The sequence below is a fragment of the Lingula anatina genome, chromosome 5 (assembly GCF_051362555.1).
Source record: "Lingula anatina isolate TDL-2025a chromosome 5, LinAna3.0, whole genome shotgun sequence".
Lineage (NCBI taxonomy): Eukaryota > Metazoa > Brachiopoda > Lingulata > Lingulida > Lingulidae > Lingula > Lingula anatina.
In genome coordinates this window covers 16252334-16268955 of record NC_141771.1, presented here as the reverse complement: position 1 = coordinate 16268955, position 16622 = coordinate 16252334, and the positions used below count along the sequence as shown (strand labels likewise).

Sequence of the window (16622 nt, the reverse complement as noted above, 5' to 3'; positions counted from 1 at the left end):
CATAATCTTTTCATTAAATTTTATAGTGGTTAAACTCATTGTTGTTTATCATTAGTTTATTATTATTATTATTTATCAAACACTAAATCTATTACAACTTTCAAATTCAGATTGACAAAGTTCTCTTCTCACATCTTTCAACATTACAATCCTGCATTGAGTTTATTTTACAACTTAAATAGACAAGACATAATAAACTGGGCAAATACAAGTCTTGTTAAAGAAAATTGATTTATTCACTTCTTTATATCAAATTTTCACATTTTGGACCTTTTTTCAATGTAGATTTGTTAACAAACGGTAAGTTGAACTTTGCAAGATATTAATCAATTTAGCAAGCACTAATTAATTTTGCAGTCAAACTCATCTTTAAGCAAAAGTTAACCAAGAAGACAGATTCAAGTTTATACTCAATATTTTCACCTTTTGACAGATAGGAACCCTTGCATGGAGAAACATCTTTAGGTGTTATGTTAAAACTTTATTGACCACTTTCAAAAATAAATTTTTAAGATACATTTTCAGTTTTTTTTTTCTGCTTAGGACTTTAAATATTCTCAAAATAATAATAATAATAGTAATGATTATTCAGCTGATTATATGCATACGAGATATAGAAAAACTGCCAACTTAAATACTTTAATCAACAGGTGAACTGACATTACATGTCAAATCACAAACAATTCGGCTGACAGCTAAAAATTCATCAGCTGTCTTATCTGCTCAAAGTCATAAGTTTCTCCAAAGGCCTATTAAGCTTGAGACCGATTTCCACTTCAAAATTTCAAGGTTTAGCAATAATTTCATGTAAATAAATAAAACAAGAGGTGGGGTTTTGCAAAAACAAAATTTCATTTTTCATTTTTAAGCTATTCGTATATCTGGCACTTGGCCAAATGTTATATATGTGAACATAATAAATAATTTAAGATCTAAGGACAGATACTTCCTTACCATAACAGTTAACTTTTAATTGGCTATTCACCACAGACACTTTTTTTTCTGTATTCACAGCGTAAGACAATTGCCTTCAAGGATCTGGTCACTTAAGTGCCTACGAACCATAAGGTTCTGAAACCAAGATTCTTTGCGAGGACGGTTTAAAACCCCAGGACATCTGAGGCGTGCAAACAGAGCCACCAGCCATGTCAACTCAACACGAGGTCCAGCCGTGTCAAAAGTTCTTAGAATTGTTCAAAATGGCTTTCAGTTCTTTTCAACAGCAATATGTTCAAGATAATTAACAGTTCTCTACAGCATTCCTTCCCAACATTTTCTCATAATGCTCTTTAATTCTTTAAACCAGTCACGTAAAAAAGCTGTCACGAAGATTTACAAACGGGGTCATCTCAGAGAGGAGTGGGAAGAACCGCTTGTCCCAGCAAACTGGATGATTTTCACAAAAGATACACAAACATGTCAACGCAAACTCCATGTTATTCTTGGTGCATTTCCAAATTGAAAATGACACCATCAATGGAAGTCAAGCATTAAATGGCTTTGTCAAGAATAACAGGCCATTTCTGCTGATACCATCCAAGCAAGCGATGATAAAAACTTCCTTTGCAGTTCTTGTTACCAGCAAAGCTCAGCTGTGCTCTAGTCAGTTCATAATGATCTGTTTAATGTTTTCATGTGTGGTGTATTATAAAGACGTCACTGAAATCTTCAAAATCGTCCTGACTTCTCAGCTACACGCCTGCCTACAAGTAAATGAAAAAGAAGACAAAGTTCATCAGTGTATTTCAGCTATCAGATCAAAATTTTCAACCGTCAACAATACCTGCAGAAGTATATTACGTACAGATATGTTACCAGTACTTATATCTTATGATCAAGTTTACAAACTTTCTTTGAAAATATAGCATTTCTGGTGTATGTGGGCCGTTCATACATTTGTGACTCAAAGCAACTCAAATTCATTCATTACTGCATCATTCATGCAGCTTGCCCAGCTACCTCAAATTAAGAACATCCAGGGTTAATTAATTAAATATTTCATTAATTGAAGGGACACAATTTGGATTTGGAAATTATTCTAGGAGCATGAAAAACTTTTTAAACATAAATTGACAGATAGATAGCCTTAATCAAAACTGCAAAAAGTAACCATATTCACCATCACCTGTTCAACATCAGTAGCCAGCCGTTCTGATAACACCGTGCTTAAGCCCAGGTTTTGTTTTTTCACTTTTTTCCAAACTTGTTACAGAGTAATGGCCAGTGTCAGAAAAGGAAAATTAAAGGTTGTTAAGTCGGGAGGAAAATGCCCTTTCACCTTGGTGAAAATTTGCTAAATATGAATTTTTGAGGAAAAATCCTGGTTTGTGTCCTTTAATTTTAATCCCTCATACCATTACCTGTGTGCCCCAAGATATGTAATCTGGTTTTGTGGCTGCCTGGTATTCCTCCACCAGTTGCTGCAGAACTTCTCGGGAGGCGTCAAACTCGTCCAGGTTGTCTTTGAACATTTCAGTCTTCTTAAACTGGTCCAGAAATGCCTCTCGTTTCCTCAGTTTGTCATACTGGCTGAGAGTACGGGAAAATAACTGGAAATATCATGAACAATTAATTAATTTATTCTATTTATTTATTTTTTTTTGGGGGGGGGGGGGGCTGGAAGGGGGAGGGGGTGGGTGAGGAGGGGGTGTAAGCAAGCATCTACCTTCTTACCTTAAAAATAGGACAATGTAATTAAATATCTGAACAACTCTTGAGAAACTGATTCTATTCATGTAATTTGTTCCTCAAATAAATATTTGCATCACCTAGGCTAACTCCAATCTTCCTGTAAAAATTAACAAATTTTCTGGTTCCAGAGTGAAGGAGTTATGGGGAGTTCACTAACTTTTCACTAACTTTTTGTCAGGTAAAAGAGTGGATTTTATTAGTTATCCAGTAGAATAAAAATGAGAAATATGTATAACTTTGATACTGGCAACTTACATTAAGCAACTGACCAACGTTGCTGAGACCCAAGACCTTTCACTAGATAACTGACCTGGATGTAATGGTCACCTAATCTATCGTTTATCCTGGTCATTTACTTAAGTGAAAGGTCTCAGGTTGAGACCACAGCGTCAGTCAGTTGATAAATTTAAGTTCCATTATCAGGGTTATACATATTTCTCATTTTTGGTCAGGTACTTACTGAAGATATACTGGTATGATTGGCCATCATCAGACCACTGACTCTATTGGCAGACTGGATATATGGCGACTTCCGCGACAGTGCCACCTGGATACTGGCGGGACCCCAGGGGATGAACTGGGCCAACTTCCGCTCTCGAATTCTTTGTAAACTTTTGTGGACCTAATAAGTGAAAAGGAACATTTTAGGAAGGAGCTCAGTATAACTAATAACATAAGTATAACACCAAAAACATTTTAATTGCCTTCTCTAACTGAAGAACTCTGTAACAATGAACACATAAAAAAAAGACCAATGAACACACAAAAAAGACCATTTATTCTATAAATGCTTTCCAAGGCTAAAAAAAGCAGCAATTTTTCATGTCAGGTGCTACTCAATTCAATAATGTAAAAACAAAGTGATTTTTTCATAAATAACTGAAACAAAGTAAAAGTTACATTTGTAAATAAGTAACGACTTGGAAATTGAACAACTGCATATATAGTAACCGTTCTCTTATGGAACATAGCACAAATTCAATATTTTAGCCTAATGGCCACATTGATAACACATTACCTGTGTGGGGTCCACCTCTCCCTGTATGATATTCAGTATAGAGATGTAGCAGTGATTGGCTTGTCTCTGGACAGGGGTGGACACCATCATATTCTTGGGCTGAAGTAGCCTTCTCATCACATCTAGCACTGTGGTCTTACGGACACTGGCAGTCTGAAAATACATTTTTTTTTAAATTACATCTAAAATTACAAATAAAATAAAAATAAGTAAATTAAGTTGCTGGAAGTCTGAAATGATCTGTTACATCTAAATTAAATGTCGCATAAAGTTCTAATTTAAATCTTTTTCATTTCCCTCTTTTTTATCTTAAAACCTTTATAGAAGAGACTAGACAGTGTCAAAGAACTACCGAATTATCCTTCTCAATCTGTGACATTTACTCATCTCTTTACAGTATAGTACTGTAAACAGACTACAGTATTTAATTCCATAAATATTGATGGATTATTCACTAGTCATATATATGTGCTATCTAAAATACCAATAAATCAATCAATCAATAAATTAATAAACAAATAACTTACCTGTGAGTCTGTGGCGAGAGGTGTGTATCCTGTCATCAGGAAGTGAAGTCTGGGCGTGGGGATTAGAGATGCAATCAGACCAATCAGATCATTGTTCATGTAGCCCGGGTATCTAAGGGTGGTTGTGCTGGCCGACATCACCGTGGAAACCTGTAAAAAGAGACGACAACAAATTCATCTTTTATGTCTCTTTATCATTTCTCAATTGAATCAATGATTTTATTTTACAAATTTTATCAACAGACAGACATTTGGATGGCCAACAGCATCACTGGTAAGCCAATATATTCTAAGACAGCTGGATCAACGGCTTATGGATTTTTTAAAAACATGAAGGCTTTAGGCATACTTGGACTCCCTGAAATTCTGTAAGGTGGTAATTTTGGACGGCCTGTACCCCCAATCCTGGGAAAAGCCGTGTCGACAGATATTATCAATATTCACTTTATACCTTTATGTATTAATATTATATAAACTATTATTATTATTAGCTGAACTATCCTTTGCCATTCAAAGTCCTCACCAGTAGAATGCAACATCATAACTGACATAGTATTCATTTTTTGACAAAAATTTTAAGTCTCAAAACAGAGTTATTTGAAATCCAAAATTTTAGTGTCTCACGCCCTCAAATACTTCTAAATTTTGCCGTTATTTGCAGATACTCATTGCAATTTTGCAGTCTTATCTTGTTCTTACCAACTGATTTATGTGGGCAAAATTTGGCGTCTCAAGATGGAGTCTCTCGGCAGCAATTCTGTGTAGAGCCGTGTTATCAAGAACCACGACACAGTCCGCGTTCTGTGTTAGCCTCTTCAGAGTAAGCAACGAGTTGTACGGCTGAACTACCACATCGGACGTCTCTTCTTGGTTTGGGAATACGGAATAGGTTTGGATGAGCTTCTTTGGAAATCTGGCAATGTCAAAATGGATCAGAGGTTAAAAATTACAGTATGAAAATGCGAAGAAACAGATTATTTGTTGTCTCTTGTGAAATGATAGTGACAAAAATAGTACTTTCTAAGGAAACTGAACATGATTTTAACTAGATGTGGGAGGATATATTGATCCTTCATCAAAGTGCCTTAATCATAAGGACAATTCAGCAATGTGAGCTCTTTTTTAATGTTTCCTCTCCCAGAAAAGTGTCTTTGGGACAACTTGCCTTTTTACCAATATCAAAATGGACAGGAAATTAATCCTTACAACATCAAGTTGTATTAAAACCTTTCAAAATCACATCTTAAACCTTACAAAATCACATCTTAAACCTTACAAAATCACATCTTCGTACCTGTCATTAAGTCTCTCTAACAGATAAGATCCCATTCCAGACCCAGTACCCCCAGCAATGGAATGGCACAGGATGAAACCCTGAATAGATTTAAATAATTAATTAGACAATTAGCATACCGATATATATATCAATATATAAATAATATAAATATTATAACACATAATTAATTAATGAACAAATAAATGATTTACTTCATAAATTAAAAGTTATAAATAGATTGAATGTATCACTGGAAAATGAGTAGCCAAATTGGTTTGCTAAACAAAATCAAACTGAGGTAGTAAAACACTGCATGTGTGTACCCTGTACCAGGGCGACAACTTGATTTTTCACAAGATATTCACAGATATGTCTTTAGATAAATACTCCTTTATTTTCTGGCTTTTTCAAAATTTCCCTATATTATCTGCCATCCCAGTAGAAGGTAGTGTGTGTGTGTGTGTGTGTGTGTGTGTGTGTGTGTGTGTGTGAGAGAGAGAGAGAGAGAGAGAGAGAGAGAGAGAGAGAGAGAGAGAGAGAGAGAGAGAGAGAGAGAGAGAGAGAGAGAGAGAGAGAGAGAGAGAGAGAGAGAGAGAGAGACTGTACCTCTAAGCTGTCACTGCCATCAGCTTCTCTGTCGATGATGTCAAACACTTCTTCATACAGTTTCTCACCCTACAATAAAAAACCAATCATATTACATTTCTACATAAGTTGGGCGCATTCCTTCAAAAATCAGTATTTATTTCAAAGAATTTTCTCTCAGAATTAGCTTACTTTTTTCTGTTTTGAGGTTTCCTGGGGGTATCACTCTGTTTACCAGAGCAAATCCACTAGCCCCGTTATTGCCTCCCCCTCCTCCAAGCTTGACAGTGAACAAAAAGAATAAATGGTTAAAGACTCATGAATAACCTCTCAAAGCATAATCTTTTTGTAACTTGGGAAGGCGTGAGCAGGGAGGGAGGAAGGGCAGGGTATTGGGGGGGTGTATCAATTTGCGTACCTGAGCAAATCCACTAGCCCAGTTATTGCCTGCCCCTCCTCCATGCTTGGCAGTGAACACATTCTCTGGGTTGTAGAGGTTGGAGTAGGGAGAGTTCATGATGGTATTGATTACCCTGGGCTCCAGGTCCAACAATACTGCTCTGGGAATGTAGTGCTCGTCGTCAGCCTTGAAGATTCAGAAATGGTATATAATATTATGTCATGACATATTAATTCACACATGGCAAAACATCTTTCTAAAGGTATTGCAGGCTGTGCCAAACTTTTGCTGGCTCAAATTATTATTATAATATTATTATTTTTTTATTTACTATTTTTTTTTTTTTTTTGGAGTTCATTGTGTACACGGTGTATGTATTAGGGTACAAAGGTATACAGATTCCATGGTTCATTGTGTGTAGGGGCCTCTCTTTGCTTTACTGTATATTTGACTAAAATTTATTTGAGGAACTTTTGTACAAAAAATTTAAATTTAAAATTAAAATAGAAGTTAAAATTTTCAACTTCTACAGGCACAGTATTTTACCTGGTAAAAGAACACATCTTTTCTGTCTGTGCCTTCAGTTGCATATTCCTCTAAAATTCCCTCTGAAGACATAAAAACATAAATTAACTGGTCATTCCTTCAAAATAACACGCTATATTACATGAAGGCATTCTTTAATTAAAATATTTCCTGTAAACTCTCCATCCATTTCTGGTACAACTTCAACCTTTTGGTTGCTACTTTTTTTAATAAACTTATTACTAAATTATTATTTTTCCAGCTTAAAAACATGTACTTACCTGGACTTATGCCATGTTCTGCACATAGCTGTTTCCAAAACTCCATTCCAACTAAAAAATTACAAATAAATACAATGAATAAAAAATAATAATGTTACAGCGATAAAACATTTGTTTAAAGATTTGTCATGGGGGATATAGAACATGGTGAGCTCAATGATCTTAATGTTTACTGCCAAAAATAAGTAACATTTTAGGTGGCTTATAATTTTTCAATAACCATTCTAGCTCTGAGAACTGTCTTTATTTTAATTTTACATATTATATTTCAGGAACCATATACAGTGGCAATGTTGTATGATGCAAATATGTATTCAGAAGTACTTGGGACCCTATAAAAGAATCTGATGTTTGGGAATCAGTATCCCCTCCCCCTCCCCCCCCCCCCCCCCCCCCTCCCTCCAATCAATGATAATCTTACTGTTACTGTTAGCAGTAAAGTGCTCAGGGATTTAGTCTGGCTACATTTCAGTGTAGCACGTCTTTAAACCCATCTGAGACACAATGACAACTTATTTTAGCATAAAACAAGAAATCCCCAAAAGAGAAGAGATACACCATGATTTGTCATCGACATACGAGCAAAATTGATCCTGAAGGAAAAACTGTCTCGAAACTTATGTTTTTACTCACTTTGATTACCGCACTGTCCAAGCTGCAAACTTATTATTTCTCGGGGCATTTTGGCAGACTTGACGCAATGCGCGTGAAATCTAAATTGACCGTCAACTTTTCCGATAATCACACTGGGATATTTTAACTGTAGGAAACCTGCCAAATATCGCCGTCGAAAATGGCGGTAAAATGTAGGTCACTACGAAGATACCCGAAGGAACGAGGTAGTTAAACTATTCAAAAATCATTAAAAAGATACATAAAACAAGATTACTGGTTGTTTATATTGATTTCTGAGCTAAATGTTATCTAATTATCGCCTTCAATATTAAAATCATTAGAAAAATAATCTGGTGTCGAAATGCATTGTGGGAAATATCTCTACTCGATGACGTCACATCAAAACATTGTAAATGATGGCTGCGGACACAGCTGATGGATTTCTTGGTGCATTTCTCCGTCCCCTTATGGGCGATCTGCAAGCAGAGGAGATCCAGCGACGAGTCAGTTACAAAGAGCAAAAACTAAGGGACTTGTTGAATTCAATAGAGCCTCATGTTATGCACGCACAGAGCATTTTAGTCTGGGAGAAACCAGGTCAATCGGCTGTCATGTTATTGGGAGTAAACGTTGTATTTTGGTAAGTAGTCGGCAGAAAATATTTTGATCGGTGCTTCTTCCGGCTGGAACACCCTGTTAAATGCAATGCATTCAAGTCTTATATGTATAACGTATATTGGAGTGTGTGTGTGTGCAGAGTTAAGGCCCTCTGTTTGACGTGTTAAGATTATGCAACCAAACGTCAATGTATTTGCATCATTGCTGAGATGACAATCTGGATAATGTCATGTAATGATAAATTTATGTCAGCATTTCACATAGAGCATACAGAAACAGATGCAGGGGAAAAGAAAATAATGTTCAAGAAGCACCCCTTGACCCACATACCCACCCACACATTAGCATTTCCAAAAATATTAATCTTTAACTACTAGTATAGGATTGTTTTTTTAACACCCACTTAACAACATTGTGAAGCTTAACACCGTAAGCACAATGTTGCACTGCATGCCCCATTCCTTAAAGGGATAACCCTCAGGCCTGCTTCTCATAAAGTTTTAAGATAAGGGCTCAGCTGGATAGCTAGCCCCATACCATAAGTACAGCTGACTTCCAGTAAACAATAGCACTTTTGTTTTCAAAACATGTGTTTGGGATAACCATTTGGCTTATCATTATGATCATGTCTGTGTGTAAAATTGTCAAAATTTCACCCATTCGACTTGGTTTGCTTATACCCTAAAAGACTTAAAAATTGAGATTTCATATTTCAGAGTTGAAAATATTGATAGCTACAAATCTTAGCAGTCTATTCCTAGGTTATCTATTCTTATATCAACCATGATTTTTTAAAAATGATTTTTCATGCTCAATTTTAGGTTGGCTACAACAACATGCATCCGTGCTTTCTGCCTTCTTGCAATCACTGCAATGTTGTTTTTCCTCTTGGATACTTGGCAAAATCATATATGGCCAGAAATAAAAGGTAAGTTGTAAAGGGGGGTGGGGGGGCAATAAGTAAACAAGCTTGTTTTGGACAGGGTGGAGTATTTCAGCACTGATAAGATTAATTTTTTTTTTAATTAACATGAGTCTGTCTGTCTTTTGGTTAAAAATTTATGCATCTATAAGAAATCTGCACTTTGAGGAAAAGCAGAGCAGTCTTAGCAACAATGTTTATGTAAACAGTTGCTGAAATAGCTAAAGCAGATATACTTTTCCAGTACAAAACTGTGGTGGAACACAAAATTATGCACAAATGCATGGCTTGTAAATCTATAAATTGAATGAATAAATCCTAGCCCTGTATTAAATAAATTAATTTTATAGTAGCATATTAGAATAAAATGAGAACTTTGTGAATTAAGATAAAACCCAGTTTTGATTCTAAGTTATTTTTGAGAACCAGGCTCTTGCAAAATGAAATCACTAGCAGGCTGACCATTATAAAACCTTCAGCTTACTTTTATATTTTTGTCTTTCAGCCCCACCATCCCCAGGAGAAGATACTGACAGGTGATTATAACTTTTAGCTTTTGCTGTTCTGTTTATTAGTATATAATTCAGTTTCTAGCAAATTGTTTATATTGTTATGGGATTTTATTTGTTACTAGTAGGTACATTTTAGTTCATTCCATTGCCCTGTGCAATTTCTTAATTTTCCCGTTGTCAGTTTGCAATATATTATTCATGTTGCCTGTTGAAACCAAATTATACTAGGTTTATGCTTTGTGTTGACTACAGTTAACTACAGTAAAATTCAATATTGGTCAGACACCAGTTCTGTCTTCTTAAGGTGCTGCCAACTGGTGGTAGATATCATAATCATTGCTGTTCTCTTTAGTATCATATGTGCTAACATCTGGTGGTTATGTTGAACTATTTTGGGCAAGCAAGGGTGAAGATTATTTGAGTTGAACTGGGAAATCCAATAAAATATGCCACTCTGTCTCCATTATTATGAGTGACTTAAAATTTAGAAACTAACAGATCATAATTTTGTCAACTGTATTGGGAAAGTGTTGCAGTTTCCAGGAATGTAAAAATTTTTGATTTATAATTTAAGTATATTGCCAATAGGCTCGTGGAATTACTCAGATATTTGGGTGTTGTATTTATGCTCCCTTGCCCTCCCATGTTTAGGGCTTAGTTCACATGAAAAATCTATTTTCTAGAAATCTATTTCCTATTCGCGGTATCTTGTGATCACGGTCTGTGCCCTGAATACCCCGCGGCGTAATTACTGGCAGTGCGAGCCAGTTACTTCCAAGGCTGTTATTAATTCTCGGCTGCGCTCGGAGTGATCACAAGATACCGCGAATAGGAAATAGATTTCTAGAAAATAGATTTTTCATGTGAACGGAGTCCAAGACCAATGTGTGTCTTCAGTGCTTGCATTTTCAGGCTTTAAATGTACACACTCATCGTGTCTATACAAAAAACCATCACCTTTGTCTGCTATGACTGTCAGAGTTGGCATCTTTAAGGTCCTTTTTCATCCCTGAATGCTCATAATGTGTCCTTATCAAATAATATTTTTATTTTTTGCTTTCTCTTTTTCAGCTGGGTTTCCGTACAGCCTCACTTAATGAGCGTGCCTGAGATCAGTCGCTACGCAGCGGAAATGTGGGTGACAGCATCAGTTTATTCTCATCTGCTGTGGAATATGAGAAAAAGGCATCCAGGAAAGGTGATATATTGTTAGCGTTGTCTTTGATGATAATGTTCAAACGAGTATCACTCAGGCTTTTTTACCTACGCCAAGGAGGTTATGTTTTCACCCCTGTAATAATCAAAAAACTAAATCATTATAGAATGAAAATTTAGGGGTGAAACGGCATTGGATGGAGACTTTGCTGCCTTGGCGGAGGTCTGCGCTCTCTGAGTGCTTTTCTAGTTTACCTCCTAGACTATCTAAAGCAAGTCATATTTGAAAATGAGTATTGGGTCAACTTAGATTTGAAATATTTTAGTGTCAGGTGTGTTCCATTTAGAACCACCTAAGCCCTCCCCCCTCCAACTCCACTCTCCTTCAAAAAAAAAAGAGCAGTCGGTGTTTACAATAAGCTTATGAACAACTTGCACCTTCTGTTTTTCATCCTTACTGCCTATTGCAAATCATTTTACCCTAAAAATGTATTATTTGGAGACGTGATATAAAAGTTTTGATTAAAAAAATCATTCTGACAATTGCACTAGGATAAGTATAAATGATTTGGCATATTTTAAAGAAAAGTGCTTACTAGGTAAAATGTACTACCTCTGTTGTGGCAAATTTTCGCTGCTATTCATTATTGCAAATTACTTAATATTTCAGCTGTCTGTTTATTTATATAATGACTGTATTCATCTTATTCTGTTCATTTTACCCCTGTAAGTCTACTGAACATTTTAGTGGACCGTTCACATGGAAAGTCTATTTGCTAAAAATCTATTTTCTATTCGCTGTATCTTGTGATCACGGTCTCTGCCCTTAATATCCCGCGGTGTAATTACTGGCAGCGCGAGCCAGTTACTTCTGTGATACTTCTCATAGACTATAAATAGCTAATATTTATTATAATTATTAATATTTTATGTATATATATGTAATACTATGATTTCATTTCCAGTTTTGTATTCTGATATGTACTGGGAGTTTTTGTTTGGCTGGCATAGGGCACTATATCCCAGGGATAATGATATCTTATATAATAGGTAAGGAGACTTGGTAGCAAAAACCAAAGGATTTCTTAATATAAGAATTTATTCATCAAGTTATAAAAAAATGGAAATCATTTTCCTTTTATGCACTTATCCATTGTCGTCCTAAGAATTATTCTTGATTCTCAGCTTTTTTCCGTTGAGAAATTTATGAAATTTTTTGAACAGAAATGTGTCATCCAATGTTTGTCTGTTGATACTTTGCAAAAAAAAAAAAAAAAAAAAAAAAAAACATAAAAATCATAAGTTGAGTTTATGATAGATACTCTTCTTGTATTTAACTAAAGTATTTTGCCAGGCTATTAAGGTTATCAATACCTCGAACCATTTAGCTACTGTAGTTAACACGTGCAAAGAGCCCAAGATATGCATTCTTCATTTGCCATTAATTAATTAATTAATTGAATAAGAATATGATTCCTTTTCATATTCAGTGATGAGCATTTTGCTTTGGCCATGTGTGGTTTACCATAACTTGCTACAAAAATTCTATATACACATTGAGCCGATGATGATGAAGATGGAATATAAATTGAAAATTAGGAGGAGAAAAACTCGGAAAAGTAGGTTCAAAATTTGATTTTATGTTGGATTTTCTTGAAATGTTTATTAATATTATTTATTATATTTTGTTGTGTAATATTCTTGTTAATAATATGCTTGTTAAGTATATGTCTTGAACACATTCAATTTTACCTTTAAATATTCAATATTACTTTCAAGTTGTTGCAGGAGGCTTTTAAATTTAATATGTTAGTAAGTTATGAAGGCAAGTATTTTCAGCCCTGATCATTTGATAATAATGATTGAATCATGCACACATTTGGGTATTGGATATGATCTTCTACAGGCAAAACAAACTTGTTTTAATTAATGCAGGTATTTATTATTTATTTATCTATTTATTTTCTAATCTTATGATTTATTCTTTTAGGTCGTACAAAATCGCCTGTTGATCCCTCAAAGGATCGAGCAGAGACGGACAGTGACAGTGATATAGATGCTTTTACGCCAACCACTGATCCAGAAATAACAGCAGCACTCGCCAGGGCTATCACAGACAGTGAGGATGAGACGTCTTCGCCGTCAGTTCTCACTCCGAGGCTGTCACGGGAGCCATCCTTTGCCAATAGTGACACAGATGGTAATGATGAAGAATTGCAAAACATTTTCCTGCCAAATCAAATTTTTACTAAAAAAACAGATTTTTCCTACTCACAAATAACAGGGCGTTTCAATATCCTGGAACCCATTAATATGATAATGATTTATTACTGAGGCGAGAAACTGAGACAAGATTACATTGCCTTGGAAGCTGATATAGTGACAGTTAATAAAACATTGATTTGAAGTCTCTAGATCAAAAGATGCATTTTTTACGCATGAGTCTCATTGTATATTGAGACACCATGTATCTAATTTTATTGTTATTTAAATTGTGTAATTTTTCATTTTCCAGAGGTAGAAAGAGACAGAACCATCCACGAGTCTTCACTCTTGCATGGTTTACAACAGATGCCTGCATTTGATGACAACAGCGTGGACGAGTCTCTGTCAGTTGGGTTACACTTTGCCCCTAGAGATGGCACTGCTGTTGATACTATTGGTGCTGAGCAGACGCAAACCACCGCAGCAGCAGCTGCAGCAGCCATGACCTTTATTTCATCACATTTCAATCACGAAGAATCAGATGATGATGAAATTGGAGGTTCAATTGCTCAGGGACTAGTTTTCCCAGATATTGACGCCGCAGATTTATCGGACCGCTCTTCGCCAGTTGGAGATGATGCTCTCATGGACGATGGTGACCATTCACCACATGAAGCAGACGTCAGTGAGGACGAGGCAGACAGTAATGTTGAAACTGCAAGTCATGCTAAGGAGAAGGTCCGCAGCAAACATGTCGCTCAGTCAGGATTGGTTGGAAAAGCTGGCGACATGGTTGGCAGGACTTTCAGCAGTGTTGCGTCCAGTGCCTGGGCGGGACTAAGTCGCCTCGGAGGAAGTGTTCTTGATGCCACGACTGGTTCGAAGGGAACAAAAGCGAAGCCTGCAGAGGCCATGTCCAGAGAAAGTTCGAATTCAGATCTGGGGGACTTTGAAATTTTAGATGAGATGGACTTGGATAATTATGAGGAAGAAAAAAACAAATAACCTCATGTTTTAGATCATGAGGATTTTTTTTCTTTCTTAAGTCTTTTATCATTGGTGGATCCAGGATTTTCTTAGAGGGAGAGGGAGATAGAAATAGAAAATTATGCCTCGCCTCACTGAGCAGCAAAATTTTAAAAAATAACAGACCATGACAAATTTCATTGATAATGTATAGGGCATGGGGATGGAATAATTATTTGGTCATGTCTGGTTTTACTTGGGGAAATTCATATTTGAAAGAGGCAGAAGATGTACCTCAGATGCTGTGTGTGTGAATGGGAGGGCTTGGTGGGGGGGGGGGGGGGGGATGTGCCAGCTTTGCCTTCACCCCACGCCCACCCCCCTCTTGTCCCAGTTTTGCAAAAAAAAATAATAATTGAGTCAGTTTTGTGGCTTAGCTGACAATGATGTCCATGAGAGTGCTGTAACACCTTTTCTGATAGGGTAAGATGTGTGCATGTGACCATGTAACGTTGGTAACAAAGATACCACTTGAACTGACTTGGAAGTCTTTTGAGTGAAAGTTGGCCCTGGATCCACTGCTGATAATATAACCTAGTAGGCATCATTTTAAGGGTGATGTGGGAGAAAGTGTTTCTGAGGCAGTTTATATTGTGATGCGATCATTATGTTTAACACTCATTTTATTATTTTACGTCACCAAAATATAAAGAAAAAAGGACATAGGTGGGGTTTTGTTTCATGGCTAAAATTTGTCTTATTTAGGGCAATATATTTTGTCTGATTATTTATTTATTGGTTTTATTTTGCTATTTCAGGGGGGGTATACTATAAATGTGATAAAATTGACCTTGGAATACACATATTTTTCTTTTTTATGTACAGACACAGATGTGTCTGTACATATAGCCATCATCTGCGTCTGTCGTCGTCGCCGTCGTCGCCGTCGGTGCCGTCGTCGCCGTCGTGCACTTTTACCGATAACATGATAAGTGGAAAACCGTTTTTGCTTTTGGCTTGAAACTTACAGAACTGATGAATATTCATAATATGCAGGTCAAGTTCGAAAATCAGCATGATCGGGCCATTTTTAGGGAAGTTGTGCTGTTTTTTCACTTTTTTCAGCATATATGCAGCACCGATAACACAATAAGTGGAAAACCATTTTACTTTTTGGCTTGAAACTTACAAAACTGATAAATATTCATAATACGCAGGTCAAGTTCGAAAATCAGCATGATTGGGTCATTTTTAGTGAATTTAGGCTATTTTTTCACTTTTTTTCAGCAATTTTGCAACACTGATAACACAATAAATGAAGAGCTGTTTTACCCTTTGGCTTGAAACTTACAGAACTGATAAATATTCATAATACCCAGGTCAAGTTCGAAAATCAGCACGATCGGGTCACTTATAGGGAATTTATGCTGTTTTTTCACTTTTTTCAGTATATATGCAACACTGATAACACAATATAAGAAAAACAGATTGGCCAATTGTCATTATACTCACAGGAGGGGCCAATCTTACTAAAACGCAGGTTGAGTTTGAAAATCAGCATAATTGTGCCTTTATTTTAGAAGTTATGCTGTTTTTTCACATTTCCTCACATTCAATTCTTAGGCATGTTAACAGTCTCATTATTGAACTAATAAGATACGTAAATGTGTTTGTTTGGCATTTCCTGCATCTTTACAACATTGTTAGTTGATTTTTATGTACAGACACAGATGTGTCTGTACATATAGCCGTCATCTGCGTCTGTCATCGCCGTCGTTGCCGTCGTCGCCGTGCACTTTTACCGATAACACGATAAGTGGAAAACTGTTTTTTCTTTTTGTTTGAAACTTACAGAACTGATGAATATTCATAATACGCAGGTCAAGTTCGAAAATCAGCATGATCGGGTCACTTATAGGGAATTTATGCTGTTTTTTCACTTTTTTCAGCATATATGCAGCACCGATAACACAATAAGTGGAAAACCATTTTACCTTTTGGCTTGAAACTTACAGAACTGATGAATATACATAATACGCAGGTCAAGTTCGAAAATCAGCGTGATTGGGTCATTTTTAGTGAATTTAGGCTATTTTTTCTCTATTTTCAGCATAAATACAGCACCGATAACACGATAAGTGGAAAACCATTTTACCTTTTGGCTTGAAACTTACAGAACTGATGAATATTCATAATACGCAGGTCAAGTTCGAAAATCAGCACGATCGGGTCACTTATAGGGAATTTATGCTGTTTTTTCACTTTTTTCAGTATATATGCAACACTGATAACACAATATAAGAAAGACAGATTGGCCAATTGTCAT

General features: G+C 36.0%; 2 protein-coding genes across 2 annotated transcripts; one reads left to right on the top strand and one right to left on the bottom strand.

Moving 5' to 3' along the window:
• Window positions 1–214: 214 nt before the first annotated feature.
• Window positions 215–8128, bottom strand: LOC106171806 (tubulin gamma-1 chain). The gene is made up of 12 exons (XM_013552277.3): window positions 7937–8128; window positions 7304–7354; window positions 7044–7105; window positions 6516–6683; window positions 6119–6187; window positions 5531–5610; window positions 4936–5149; window positions 4237–4386; window positions 3710–3862; window positions 3152–3313; window positions 2361–2549; window positions 215–1703 (listed from the first exon to the last, which is right to left on the bottom strand). Exons 1-12 carry the CDS (start codon window positions 7983–7985, stop codon window positions 1692–1694), a joined length of 1359 nt encoding a protein of 452 aa, XP_013407731.1. The 5' UTR covers window positions 7986–8128; the 3' UTR covers window positions 215–1691.
• A 156-nt stretch (window positions 8129–8284) lies between these two features.
• On the top strand, window positions 8285–14465 carry LOC106167564 (uncharacterized). Its single transcript, XM_087012380.1, has 8 exons — window positions 8285–8558; window positions 9358–9464; window positions 9964–9994; window positions 11042–11168; window positions 12091–12175; window positions 12616–12744; window positions 13116–13325; window positions 13641–14465. Exons 1-8 carry the CDS (start codon window positions 8332–8334, stop codon window positions 14333–14335), a joined length of 1611 nt encoding a protein of 536 aa, XP_086868506.1. The 5' UTR covers window positions 8285–8331; the 3' UTR covers window positions 14336–14465.
• Window positions 14466–16622: the final 2157 nt, after the last annotated feature.